Here is a 13,482-nt window from a genome sequence, read left to right as displayed (position 1 = left end):
TCTGCTCCTTAGCTTAAAGCAGTGCATGAACAGTTGGCTGCCCTGTCACAGCCACAACAGAATAAACCAAAGAAAAAAGAGAAAGACAAGAAAGAAAAGAAAAAAGAGAAGCACAAAAAGAAAGAAGAAGTAGAAGAAAATAAAAAAAATAAAGCCAAGGATCCACCAACTAAGAAGGTTAAGAAGAATAATGGGAATAGCAATAGCTCAAGGTCAGTTCCCTCTTTATATTCATGTATATGCCAATCTGTAGGGTGTTTTTTTTAAGCTTTATCTGTAGTATGAGGGTGTTTTTAGAAGTATAACAGAACTTCTTTATTTTGTCTATCTAAATTCCTGGTAGAATTTACATAATTTTAAACAAGGTGTGCCAAAATTTTCAGATTTAAAACACTTACAAACCAGTTATTCTGACCTTAACAAATGTTTCAGGCTTGGATCAGTCCTGAAATATTGGTATCTTGGTGAAGTCAGACCTGCTATTAAAACTTAGAGTTTTGAATACAGAACATTACAGGTTTGAACATTTTGCACACCACTGTTTCTAGCCATATAATAAGGGTAATTATTATATGGTTAGAAACTCTGTAATTTAAATCAGGATGCTGCCATGCATTTGACCTTAAGTTTCCAAAATTATATACTGTATGCTTTCTTGGTTTTCAGCTAACTGAGGTGTAAGTACAATTTTGGTTTTAGCAAATGTGTTCTTTAATATTAAAGGTCTTAATTCTACAGTAGGACTTTGAGAGTTCTCTGTGGAATTGAATATTACTTGCTTATACAATTGAAATTTGCAATACTGGTGAATTATTTTAATTTCTTAAGGCTTAGAATATAGTTTTAAAATGACAATTCTTTCTTTGTGAATAATGGGACTTCGTTTAAAGCTGTCTGGGTAGTGCCCTTTACCTCACTTCAAGTAGAAGTTCTGTTTCCGCTTTTTGAGAGATAGTTTAGGCTTCTATCCCTAAGTCAATTCAGTGTACTACAGTAGTAAAAAGCATTTCAAAGAGGCGCATACAGGAGAAATTTTTAAAGAAACTATTACTGCAGCTTCATCTTTGCAAGGGTCATTCATTTGTTACATAAATTGATTCTGGCTATATCCACTTTTTCTGCTCTCAGAGGGTCCAATTTCAAGCAGTCCTTTAGTCATACTAGAACATTTTCCCCCAAATTTCCTATAGGCCTTAGAATCTGTTAGTTTAAAAAACAAAAAACTGGGACCCCTTCAATCAAGAAGCAAAATTACAGTCATAGGAGGCTTTTCTCACTACAATAATTGTTGTATTACAATGCACAGTTCATTCTTCAAAACATTCTCAGAATAAAAATTGTCTATGCATGCCCTTGGGAATTACAGTTTCAGTTTTAGTTTAACCTCAGCAACACCAGTTTCTAAAAGTTGTGGTCTGGATGTGTTTATCCATGAATGTTTCATTCATTTTAAAGAGGTTCAAGGGACAAACCATATTAGATGTCATTCTTCACCTGCCTGTTTAACGAAATGGAAATTACATACAGGAAAATTGTTGTTCCTTTCTATTCAACCATCCACCTCCTAATTCATTGGTTAGAACATCACAACACAAAAAGCTGGTTTTACATTGGCTTTACAAACAAATCTAAAGCTACATACTATAAATGTAAATTATTCTCCTGTGATCATATTATTGCATAAATATGACAGCACTTTACCTTGAGAATAATTTTGATCCTACTGGGAATACATTTCTAGTGATGAAACAATTGGATCATGTTTTTCAGGCTGAAGTATTTCTATTATTTTAGCCTTAATAATATATGTGAAATGCAGGGTATTGCATAAGAAACAGGTATTTTGTTTTAATTCAGGTAGCTCTATTTACTTTTTGTGCTTTCAGAAAATGGAACTCATATTAAAGATTTGACATTTAAAGTCAAATTATCTCACCAAAGCTGTGTAGGTGAGACTGGTATTTTTAAATTGTATGTCTGTTAAATAGGTAGGGTTACCAGAGGTTTTTAGAAGGAAATTGTAGGAGATGACCAGGCTGAGTTTGAGGATAGGGCCAAATGAATAACAGAATAATAGAGTTGGAAGGGACCTTGGAGGTCTTCTAGTCCAGTGATCCCCAACCTTTTTGATGCCGCGGCCCGGTACCGGCATCAGCTGGGCGCCGCCATCTTTTGACGAAAAGTGCTTCGGTGACCTCACGGAAGCACTTTTTGCAAAAAGATGGCGGCGCCAGCGCTTCGGTGAGCTTTTTCGGGTAGAAATGGCTTTCTACCGGAAAAGCTCACGAAGCTAGCGCCGCCATCTTTTGATGAAAAAGTGCTTCCGGTGAGCTTTCTACCCGGGAAAAGCTCACCGGAAGCACTTTTTTACCAAAAAAAGATGGCGGCGCCCAGCAACCAGCGGCCCGGTAAGACTTGTTCCGCGGACCGGTACCGGTCCGCGGACCGGCAGTTGGGGACCCCTGTTCTAGTCCAACCGCCTGGTCAAATAGGAGTCCCTATACCATCTCAGATATTTGTCCAATCTCTTCTTAAAAACCTCCAGTGTTGGAGCACCCAGAATGTCTGGAGGCAAGTTGTTCCACTCATTGATTCCATGATTTTGGAGTCACTATATTCTCACAAGAGATGCTAAGTTCACCACCACCCCTTTTGAATTCCATTAACTCTTACCTAGCGCCAATTTGTCTTGATTGTTAGTCATTTGACCCTGCCCTTGGACTCAGCCTAGTCATCTATACAGGAATTTTATAAAAGACCCTTCTAAATCTGCAGCTTGAAATATAAAAGTGGGCACAATCCTTACAACTTCAGTTCAGCTACTTCAAAGTCTTTTCTGATCCTCTTAAGTATATCTGTGTCAATGCTCAGAAGATATTTAAATATGGATTGCCTCCTATATGATTTGCATTGCTGTTCTAATTGCTTGCCAAAGGTTACCTAATAATTTTTGAAAGTTAAACTTTGGATTTTTAAGCTATAGCTCATTAAAATAGACATTACCGTGGCTTTGCGAATGTAGAACACCATGCTAATAAATTTAAATACATTCTAGAATAACATCTTTGTATGAAATTAGAGAATCACTTTGTTTCATATAATAATGCATTACAATTGTTCTTTAAAGTAATAAGAAGGAGCCTGTGACTGTGAAGAATACCAAGCCACCTCCAGTTTATGAGTCTGAGGAGGAGGAGAAATGTAAGCCAATGTCTTATGAAGAAAAAAGACAATTGAGCCTGGACATTAACAAGCTCCCTGGTGAAAAATTAGGCCGAGTTGTCCATATCATCCAATCAAGAGAACCCTCGCTCAAAAACTCCAATCCTGATGAGATTGAAATTGACTTTGAAACATTAAAGGCGTCTACTTTGCGGGAGCTGGAGCGATATGTAACATCTTGTTTACGGAAAAAAAGGAAACCGCAAGGTATTTTTCAAGTTCAGAATAGTTGTTTCAAATTCCAGCTGTATGTACTAAATCACTTTCTATGGTGCAGAGATAGAAAATATACTAATATTGGAGCATGATAAACTTTATGCAAGAGTCATTCATTTTGAAATTGTACCTTTTCCAGCAATTAGCCTTTGTGGTGCAGTGGTTAGAGTGCAGTACTGCAAGCTACTTCTGCAGCCATCTGCCTACAATTTGGCAGTTGAAATCCCACCAGGCTCAAGTTTGACTCAGCCTTCTATCCTTCCGAGGTGGGCAAAATGAGGACCCAAATTGTTGGGGGCAATAGGCTGACGCTTTAAACCGCTTAGAGCAGGGGTCTCCAACCGTAGCAACTTGAAGGCTTGTGGACTTCAACTCCCAGAATTCCTCAACCAGCTTTGCTTGCCCACAAGTCTTCAAGTTGCTAAGATTGGAGACCCCTGGCTTAGAGAGGGCTGTAAAGTCTAAGTGCTATTGCTAATTAAATTAATTTTTTTCCAGAACAATGAACAGGTAGTTCTTGACATATAACAGGTTGTTTAACAACAGTTCAAAGTTACAGCAGCCTCAGAAAGGCTGCTTTATGATTCGTAAAGACTTCTGGCTATTGTAAAACGCGCTCTCCCCCTCACATTATCACATGACTGCACTCTGGGTACTTGGCAATCTGTTTACATTTATGACAGGTTGCCAAGTGCCCTGCAATCGGGTGATTATCATTTGCAATCTTCTCTTCTGTCTTCTCCAGAAAGTCAATGGGAAACCAGCAGGGAAGCGTGCAAGTTACCACCACCTGCTGTGGTGACTAGTCTCTCATGGCTGACTGGAAAGTACTGCCTGCCAAAAGGAGTTCACTCCCTCTGCCAGGTTGTGGAAAGATTGCTCAGAATCTGAAGATCTGATCCCATTTCTTCAGCGTGACAGAGGAGTTCTTTTCCACGCACGGTGGATCGCTCAGCCCCTCTGCTAGGCTGCAGAAATGGTACTTGGATCCTGAAGATCTGAGCACCCATTTCTGCAGCTTGGCAGAAGGTTTCTCTTCTGCACATGGAAGAGTGCTGAAAAACTAGCAAATGCCATTGTTCTAAAGACTAGAAATATTTTTCTAATCTTTTCCCGTAATAGTTTGGAAGCCCCCTTCTCCAAACAGTGTAGTTTGGAGAAGAAACCTTCCAACAATGGCAAGAATGAAGCCTCCGCAGAAAAGATCGAAGGTAAGTGGACCTGCGTATAGTGAGGTGGGGAGAGTCCTAGGCTTCCTGGACATGGTGGGATGGGGAGAGGACCTGGACTTCCCAGGCATACCAGGGCAGAGAGAAGGTCCTCTTCCCAATTCTCTGTTTAATGACTTGTGTGATCAGTTAATGACAACTGGGAGAGCAAGATTTCAAAATAGTAAGAGCATGAACATGCTAAATTATTTGAGAATTTCAAATTTTCAAACTCCTATTCCCTTATTTCCTAAAGCAATAAATAGCAAACTGAATTGTTCTTGTGCTTTCAAGAAAATGGATGGATCAGAAAGATTTTCTGTTCTTCTGAAATCAGTGCTTCATTAACCTAATGAAAACATACCAATCTGTGGAAACTTTTTATGTGAAAAATAGTTCTTGGGATGATATTCAAAGAGCATCTATGTTCTGACAGACAGAGCTATCTGTCAGTGGAATGAATTCTGTTTACCCACTTCAGAGTAATCTATATCTGAAAGATTGGGATGCTCTAGATTGGGGAGCAAGTAAAAGGAAGAGCTGTTGTGGTTATGAGCAGATATCCAAACATCTGATATTTAATAGGAATATTTCATGGCACAAAAATAGATTCTGGATTATTGTCTGATCCAATGACAATGCCTATTACCTTGTTGCAGCAGAGAAAGTGGATGTAATTGCTGGTTCCTCTAAAATGAAGGGATTCTCCTCTTCAGAGTCTGAGAGCACCAGTGAGTCCAGCTCCTCCGACAGTGAAGATTCAGAAACAGGTTAGATGCAGATTATTTAAAGACTCAGTCCCATACCTGTTTCCTGTATAAATAAATGTATTTTTAGTACTGGCTTGGTCTTTTGATTTTTAATTTTGGTATTTGTATTTAAAGTAATATGTATGTATCTGTATGTGAAATCTTCCAGTTTGGATCAAATATGTTGAACAAGTGCCATATAATTGATATGAACTACATTATACATTGTAATTAATTTAACCTTACAGAACCGTTTTATAATTGATGCCAATACAGTTTTATATGTCATGAATTAAATTCACAGGCTAAGAGAAACAATGATTTATCACCTAAAATAACAGAACATTAAACTAGTTTTAAAGAAAAAACAAATAGATATAAGCCTCTGTGTGTGTGTGCGTGCGTGCATGTGTGTGTGTGTGTGTGTAAGAAAAATAACGTAGAAAAAATAATTTTTGAGGAAAATAGGCAAAGCAGTGCAATTATATTTGTATTGCCATACAGAATTTTTATATTAACTGATATTAGCTATGAGAGGTTTTATAGATTTCACATAATTCAAAATATAAACATTGTTTGTAAAATAACATTAAGATTATACTTGTGTGTGTAATTTTTTTTAATTGAAAGTTTGGTATTTGCATAATCCAAAAAAATCATACATGGTTATTTAATTCTCTCAGAGATAAACAGTTTTTACAATTTAATGAATAAGTATTTAAAATACATAAAATCTTGTACACTGTTAATTTTGTAGATGTTTGGCATTTATAACATTTTTAAGTATTGGCCAATTCAAAGAATAGTTGAGATTTTATCTATTAAGCTACTATTCCAAATGTGAATGTGCCTTCGAGTTCATTTTTGATTCTTGGTGACTATCTGCACAAGTCGCTGCAGTTCTACTGGCAACGTTCAGAAGTGGCTTGACATTGCATCTCTCTAGTGCTGAGTAGAAGTGACTGACCCCAAGGTCACTGAGTTAGCTTCATGCCTAAAGTGGGACTAGAACTCAACAGTCTCCCAGTTTCTAGCCTGTTGCCTTAAACATTATACCAAACTAGTTTTCTGAATAGACATATTTAATTGAGTCTGATTTTTTAAAATGGAAGTCTGCTCAAACAACCATTTTCCCCCTTTATCTCTTTTTCCTCCTGTTCATTGTCTGAGAACCTTCTTCAGAAAGTTGAGGAATTGGTTGCTTTCTTGAACAATATACACTATGTCACAAAAACCAGCTGCATGAAAGGAAATTTATCTGAAATTTAGTGAAATAGGTGGAATTTTACTGTACAGTATGCTTTTTTTATAAAAAGGCTTCTGTTTTGGCTCTGTGTTGGTTCATAAAAGAGAAAGGGAAATAATATAAATAGACTTTTTAAACTAATGTTGGTGAAGTGATAGGGACTTTACAATGGCTTTTTTTTGTTTTAAATTTAATTTCAGATATAGATATTATTTCATGTATCCTTTCTTAAGCTGCCATATATTTTAAAAAAACAGGTTCTTTAGAATCACAATTCTGCAATGAAACTTTCTGTGCAGCAGATTAATAAAAATATGTGCTGCTTTTATTTTTTTAGTGCTGACTTTGGCTTATATTTCTGCATTAAACCTCTTGTTGTTTATAAATTTTGAAGTCGTATTGATGAAACACTGATACAGACCCGAGACACAAATCCTTACTTAGTCTAAATCAGGCATATCGTATTTCATTGAGGGCCGCATCAGGGTTGTGTTTGACTTGGGGAGGGGGGGGGCATGGCCAGCTCAACATCACTCGTGTGATCAAATGCCACTTTTGCTAGTAGTTTTTTTTTTTTTTTTGCTGGCAGTGGGCTGCAGGAGACCGTCACAGCCAAAAAAAAACAAGCCTGGGAGGGCTGCATGCAGCCCTCACAACCTCCGTTTTTGATAGCAGAAGCACCGTGGGCTGGTTCTTTGCTGTTTCCAGGGCAGCCCCACAGGCCAGATTTAAGCACCCTGTGGGCCGAATCCGGGCCCCAGGCCTTGAGTTCGACACGCCTGGTCTACATACACTGGTATAATGAAAAATCTCATTTTAATTTTGTCTTCGTTCTAAAACAAGTTTCTTTTTCATTAGTGGCACAAAAGATAGCTCTGATGATGTGCCTTGCTTTTTCCTTTAGTATTCATTTTTATCATAGGATTTGTTGTTGTTTAGAAAAAGGGAAAGGAGAGGCTTGCTCTTTATTATAAGACCTTAAAGGCTTGCTAGAAATTGAGTTTATTCATTTATTTCATAAATGACTATAGACTGTTGATTTAACTTGTTTATGTCATTCCTTAAGGGCATTTTTATAATATCTCCTAATAGGTTTTTATTGTTTTTATCAATGTGAAATAGTACTTTGTATTTATTTTTAATTATTGGCTTGATATGCTTGTTTATTAGATTAGCATGCATTGTGTTTGAGAAAGTGACTTAAAGAGGTTTATTCCAGAAGTGGAATATAAAGAAGGTAGTATTTCCCAGGCAGATAGCAGCTTAAGTAACATTTTGTGTCACATTGGGTATCTTTGCTGATAATATATTTATCCTATGTCAGTATTGGTTTTTAATGAGATCTTTCTCTTGTTCTGTGTTTTAACTGTGCTTGTTATTAAGATTACTAATGATCATTTCACACATGGTCTAAGTATGTTATGTTTTCAATGTGTAAAACTACGGTTGGATAAAATTTCACTTTGAAACAGCTTAGTGCATCATTAGATATGTCAGGTGTACCTTCATGGATTGAATATTAACGAAGATATATTACTAAACGGTGCCCAATGTCACATCTCTAGATATCTGGCAGAGAGCAGAAAGAGAATTTAATTGTTGATCCATTTCTTTTTTTTCATATAACATAAAAAGTGTATCTTGCATATAGGGATGTGCAGTATGTTTTGAGTCTAAATTGCCTCCGATTTGAAATGCACCATTTCAGTTGCAAAATGGTTATTTCAATTCTTTTAGGAGTGTTTTGAGCTTGAAACAGTACACTAAGTGGTGGTATTTGAGGTTTAAAACTCTCCAAAAGTAATTGGACCAGTTTGGATACAAATTGTTTTGTATATCAGTGGTTAGAGACGCTGAGCTTGTCAGCTGCAAAGCTGACAGCTCAGATTCAACACTCGAGCATTGCATGAACATGCGAGTAGATCAGTAGGTACTACTTAGGTAAGAAGGAAGCAGCGTCACGTGCGCCTTTGGCATATGGGCATGCTGGCCACATACCACAGAAAATGTGCTGGCTCCCTTGGCATTGTGTCCTAGAGTTGGATATGACTGGATAGGGAAACCTTTACCTTCACCCTTTTATTTTAAATTAGTAATATTCAGTTAGAACTTAAATAATGTTTGCGTGATTAACTAATTAACTAATTAATATGATAATACAGTAACTTTGTATATTTAATCTGTATTCCACACTTGCTTGGATACAGTTGGTCCTTGATCTATAACCATTCATTCAGTGACCATTCAAAATTATAACCCTGCTGAATGAAGGGCCTTAAGACTGGTCCCCAAACTTACAACTGTGGCAATGCCCCTGTTGTCGTGTCATCCAAATTCAGGCATTTGACAGCGTGCCGGCACTTAAACGCCTGCAGGATTGCTTCAGCTCCCTTCAGCCACTATCTCTCCATCCCATCCCATCTATGTCCTTTTGGCTCTCTACACTATGCAGCCTCTGCAGCCCTAGCTGACCTTCCCCATCTTTCTTCCATTGCTGACCAAGCATGCCAGCCTGACCCTTTGCAAGGCAGCTGCTGAACACATGAGACTCTCTTCCCCAGGTTGTGCACAATGGCTTCCTTGTGAGACGTGTGGAAAATGGTCTCACGCAGCCAGCAACTGCTTGGAACCAGGCTGGAAACGCCTCATCAGCAGCTGGAGAAAGGTCAGGTGGGGACAGCAGAGCACAGGATAGCAGGAACCATAAAATACAAGGTGGCCAGGACAATTGCAGCTGTGGCTTCCCAGGGTGGACAGATGTGGGCTGGGCTAGGGCTGGACTTCACACTGTACTCAGGCTTCTTGCAACCCTAGAGCCATGGTGCACCAGAAGCCCCTTTGTACTGAGCTTTTTGTGTGAAAGGCTTTGCACTATGCTGCTGCTCAGAGTTTCAGTCCCGGCTCAGCAACAGCATGATGCTTAGAGGCTTCTTGGTGTACCAGACCTGTGGTGCACCAAGAAACCCCTTTATACCATGCTGCTGGGTGGGGCTAGGGTTAGGCTTTGCACTGTGGTTTAGGGGTTCTTCCAGCCCCAGAGCTACAGGCTTGGTCCAGCAGCTTGACAGAATGAGGCTTCTTGAAGCGCCACAACAAGAAGCCCCTGAACCAGCCCCAGGGTTGCAGCATGCCAAGAAGCCCTTTTGTGCCATGGTATTGGGCCAGGGTGAGGCTTTCAATGACAGCAGTTTTGATTCAGCTTAGGGGTTTCTTGAAACCCCAGAACCACAATGCTCCAAGAAGCCCCTGAGCTATAATAGCGGTTGTTGTTTTTTCTGGCCTTCCTGCATTTGTACACATATATGTGTGCGCCCCAGCCTTCCTGAGCTCATGCCACACTGCAGCACCCCCTTGTAGGCAGTCTGCACAGTCCTCATCCTCCATATTCCTACCCTTGGATCTCTCCACTTCTCACTTAATGACCTGCACATACATCTAGAGTTAGGATAGCAATTAGGACTGTCAGTATTGCTGTCACTAAACAATGCAGTCATGTAACATCGTGCTTTACAACTGCAAGGTTTAGTAACCAAAATTCTGGTCCCAATTGATCCTAAAGTCGATGACTACCAATAGGAGCTAAGTTTTTTTTTTACCTTTGATTTGCATGGAATATAGATTGCATCAGAAACAGATGACAAGTCTTTCACACCTTTTTCAATTTTGCAATTCATAATGACTTAGTAAGGAGGAGAATCAGTTGTGAACTCATATATGCAGTGTCAGATGAGTAATTGAGTCTGTACTTTACCACATTATAGTTTATATTCTTGCATAATCTCCCATCAGGAAGAAGACAGTTCATGTCCTGGCCTTGACTACAACTAGCTCATATTTTTATTTGGATGAAACTTAGGCTTTTTTGAAAAGCTATAATGGTTTTTCTCAAATTCTCTCTTACTCCTTAAATCTACATCATAACTTAGTATATTGCATTCACTGAGGAACATTTTCGTTGAAATATGATTCAGCTGTGAAATTTTAAATAATGACTAGAGATCCAAGAGCTGGCTGGCTTGTGGCATAAGGCTAGGTAACCTGTTACGATGTGCACTTCAAAATGTTGCCTCTGCTTTAAAATATGGCAAACAAACTATGTTTAAAAAAAGTTTTCTTAGCAATTTGCTTCTGTTGTATATTACGTGCATGATTTTATCTGGCATAATTTAGTGCTTAATCTGTTACTCTTTTGTTTACTGTGTCTATATCATGAATTTGTATTGTTACCTATTAATAACAAAGTGAGGGTGAAAGATAGTCCAATCCTTTATCCTGATTAAGAATTATCCAAACTGATCCAAACTTTTACAGAAATTTTAGCCCCCCCCCCCACTTCGTGTGTGCGTGTGTGTGCATATATTCAAAAACTTTATTGTTACATACAAAAGCTTCTTTTATTGTTATATGGGGAAACTTTTCAAAAAACATCTTCCATTAAAAGCAGCTCAGTAATCAGGCATGAAAGATACAGAAAGGTTACACTAGAAAATAACAATGCTAACAGGATGTGTCAGTTTGTGGGAAATCATATAAAGATAGCTATGGTTTGAAGCACTTAGTTAACTATTTACAAAATTTCGATATAGCATTAAATGTATTTCTAAATAGATTTTTTTTAAAATCCAATGAGTTTTCATGCTACAATACAACTTTATAACTGTTCCTTAAAAATTAATCTGTGGTATACATCAGTACTTATGGAAGTATGTGGCTGTCCTTTTTTTATAAACCCAAATAAACGTGTAAGAAAAATCTGAATATTAAGTTCCATATTTAATTATCATTCAGAGCAGAATCATTCAGTAAGCTTGATAGTCAGTGACAAGGAATAATATATGAATTGATATTAACCAAATTTTCAGGGTTTTAGTGGGTTACATATCTAATAATAATAAATTTTGATATTGGCGAGAGCAGTAGCTATATTCTTCCAGTTTCAAGAAAATATAGAACTTCCAAATTAGTCACACAAAAACCCAGATATTGATACTCTAACTCCATCATAAAAAATAGTTTACTTTGGAAGGTTATTTATAAACAAAAATATGTATTTGGGGATTTAAAATAAATGTCTTTATTAATATTGTTAATTTTTTCTCCGTTTGCATTTGTTCCTACCATTTGTTTTTAATTTTTATTAAGGGATGGGGAAAATTGACCTTTTTTGATTGGAATGTATAAATTGCATGTTTAAGTAAAGCTGTAATTCCTCTTTCCCTTGACTGTTCAAAATGCATTAATCATGAATTGCGTATCTGCTGTCATTGTACAGTTACTATATTTTTGTTTGAATAATAAAAATAAAGAATTTATTTTTGCTGGAAAAAATGTACCTACTTTTTCTACAATAACTAACATTGTAATAACACTTAGTTTTGACATTTGAAAATGAATATTCATGTCCCCCTTTTAAAATAAGACAATAGTCTCTATCTCTAGAAGTTCAATAGGGAAATAAACAAGTCTTTAAACATCACATCATAAATATTCTATTGTTGATTATCAAATAGGAATTCAACATTTTATTTTCCTTATTTGAAGTGTGCAGGAAAAATAAGGCTTGGAACATCCTCCCTCTTTATGTGTTTATGTACAGACAGTTGAGGGAAGACTATTTTTATGCCCCCTGGAAAGGCATTTCACAGAGATCTTCAGTCTTTGTAGGTACCTTATGAGTAATAGTTAGGTGGCTGATAGAAGAATTCACTTATATATACAGGAGCAGCTATACACTACTTTCAAGCCAACCCTCTTAAGGTTTGGCAAACATGTGATAAATGGAATTTTTGAATCATTTAATGACGTGTTCAATAATGTTATGTTAATTAAAAGTTACCTAAAGCTGAGATTAAGCAGGTTTCAAGATTTCTGAAATATTTGTTACTACCTTTAGTAACTATTTGAAGTTACAATGGCATTGAAAAAAGTGATTAAGACACCCCCCCCCCCATCACACTTAACTACCATTGTAGCATCCCCATAGTCACGTGATCAAAATTTGAGCACTTGGCAACCGGCATGTATCGATGACACTTGCAGTGTTCCTTCTGACAAGCAAAGTCAATGGTGGGGAAGCCAGATCCACTAACAACCATGTTGCTAACTTAACAACTACAGTGATTCTTTTAACAATTGTGGCACGAAAAGTCATAAAACTCACTCACTTAACAGCCATGTTGCTTATCAGTGGAAATTTTGAGTTCAGTTTTGATTATAAGTTGAGAACTACATGTATTTTCGTAAGATTTCTACAGAGACAATTAAAACAAAATACACACTTCAGTTTTGGCCTACTTTCTTAATTTCAAAAGTTATGTTAGGTAGTGTTGCTACATGATCCTATAATGAAGAACAACTTAGGATGTTATCGATAGTTTTATTAAGTTGATACAAATAAATATAGTGTAATTTAGATTGCACTAAAAATGTGAAATTCTGGCTTACGTTGCATTCTTTGGTGGAATATGCTTTGGATATAAGAGAAATAGTTCAGGCAATGCATGGCCACACATTACAAGAAATGAACTACAGTCAAATGATGCCAGAAATATTTTAAGAATTAAATCCAGTGGTGTTTGCTGGGGAAATTAATCCTCTCTCCAAATCTTCTGTGGAAGATAACTGGATGGATCACCCAAAGCAAATATGGACATGCACATTGAGCGCAACTAGAGGAAGGGAAGGAGAAGAAACAAAATGCTTTTTTGAACAGAAAACTATTCATTTGATTTGCCCCTATCAAAGTTAACTTATATAAAATATTTTCTTTTGTACACTTTTGTACAAAAGTTCTTTCGTAATTTTTCAGAGTCAATCACAAAAATAATACAGTTGTCCGATT

General features: G+C 37.1%; 1 protein-coding gene across 9 annotated transcripts in view; it reads left to right on the top strand.

Annotated features, from left to right (window-relative positions):
* The window catches only part of BRD4 (bromodomain containing 4), an 87,693-nt gene that overhangs the window by 55,915 nt on the left and 18,296 nt on the right, over positions 1-13,482 (top strand). For all 9 annotated transcript variants that reach the window (XM_026676962.2, XM_087955629.1, XM_087955625.1 and 6 more), the window contains 3 exons: positions 13-212; positions 3,128-3,429; positions 5,306-5,416. In XM_026676962.2, the coding sequence (XP_026532747.1) occupies positions 13-212; positions 3,128-3,429; positions 5,306-5,416 (613 nt within the window). The remainder of the gene's footprint in view (positions 1-12; positions 213-3,127; positions 3,430-5,305; positions 5,417-13,482) is intronic.

The sequence above is a fragment of the Notechis scutatus genome, chromosome 2 (assembly GCF_049901735.1).
Source record: "Notechis scutatus isolate UNSWTSFEM ecotype Mainland chromosome 2, rNotScu1.2, whole genome shotgun sequence".
NCBI classification, from domain to species: Eukaryota; Metazoa; Chordata; class Lepidosauria; order Squamata; family Elapidae; genus Notechis; species Notechis scutatus.
Note: the sequence above shows the minus strand (reverse complement) of the source record. Positions and strands in the feature narration are given on the sequence as shown.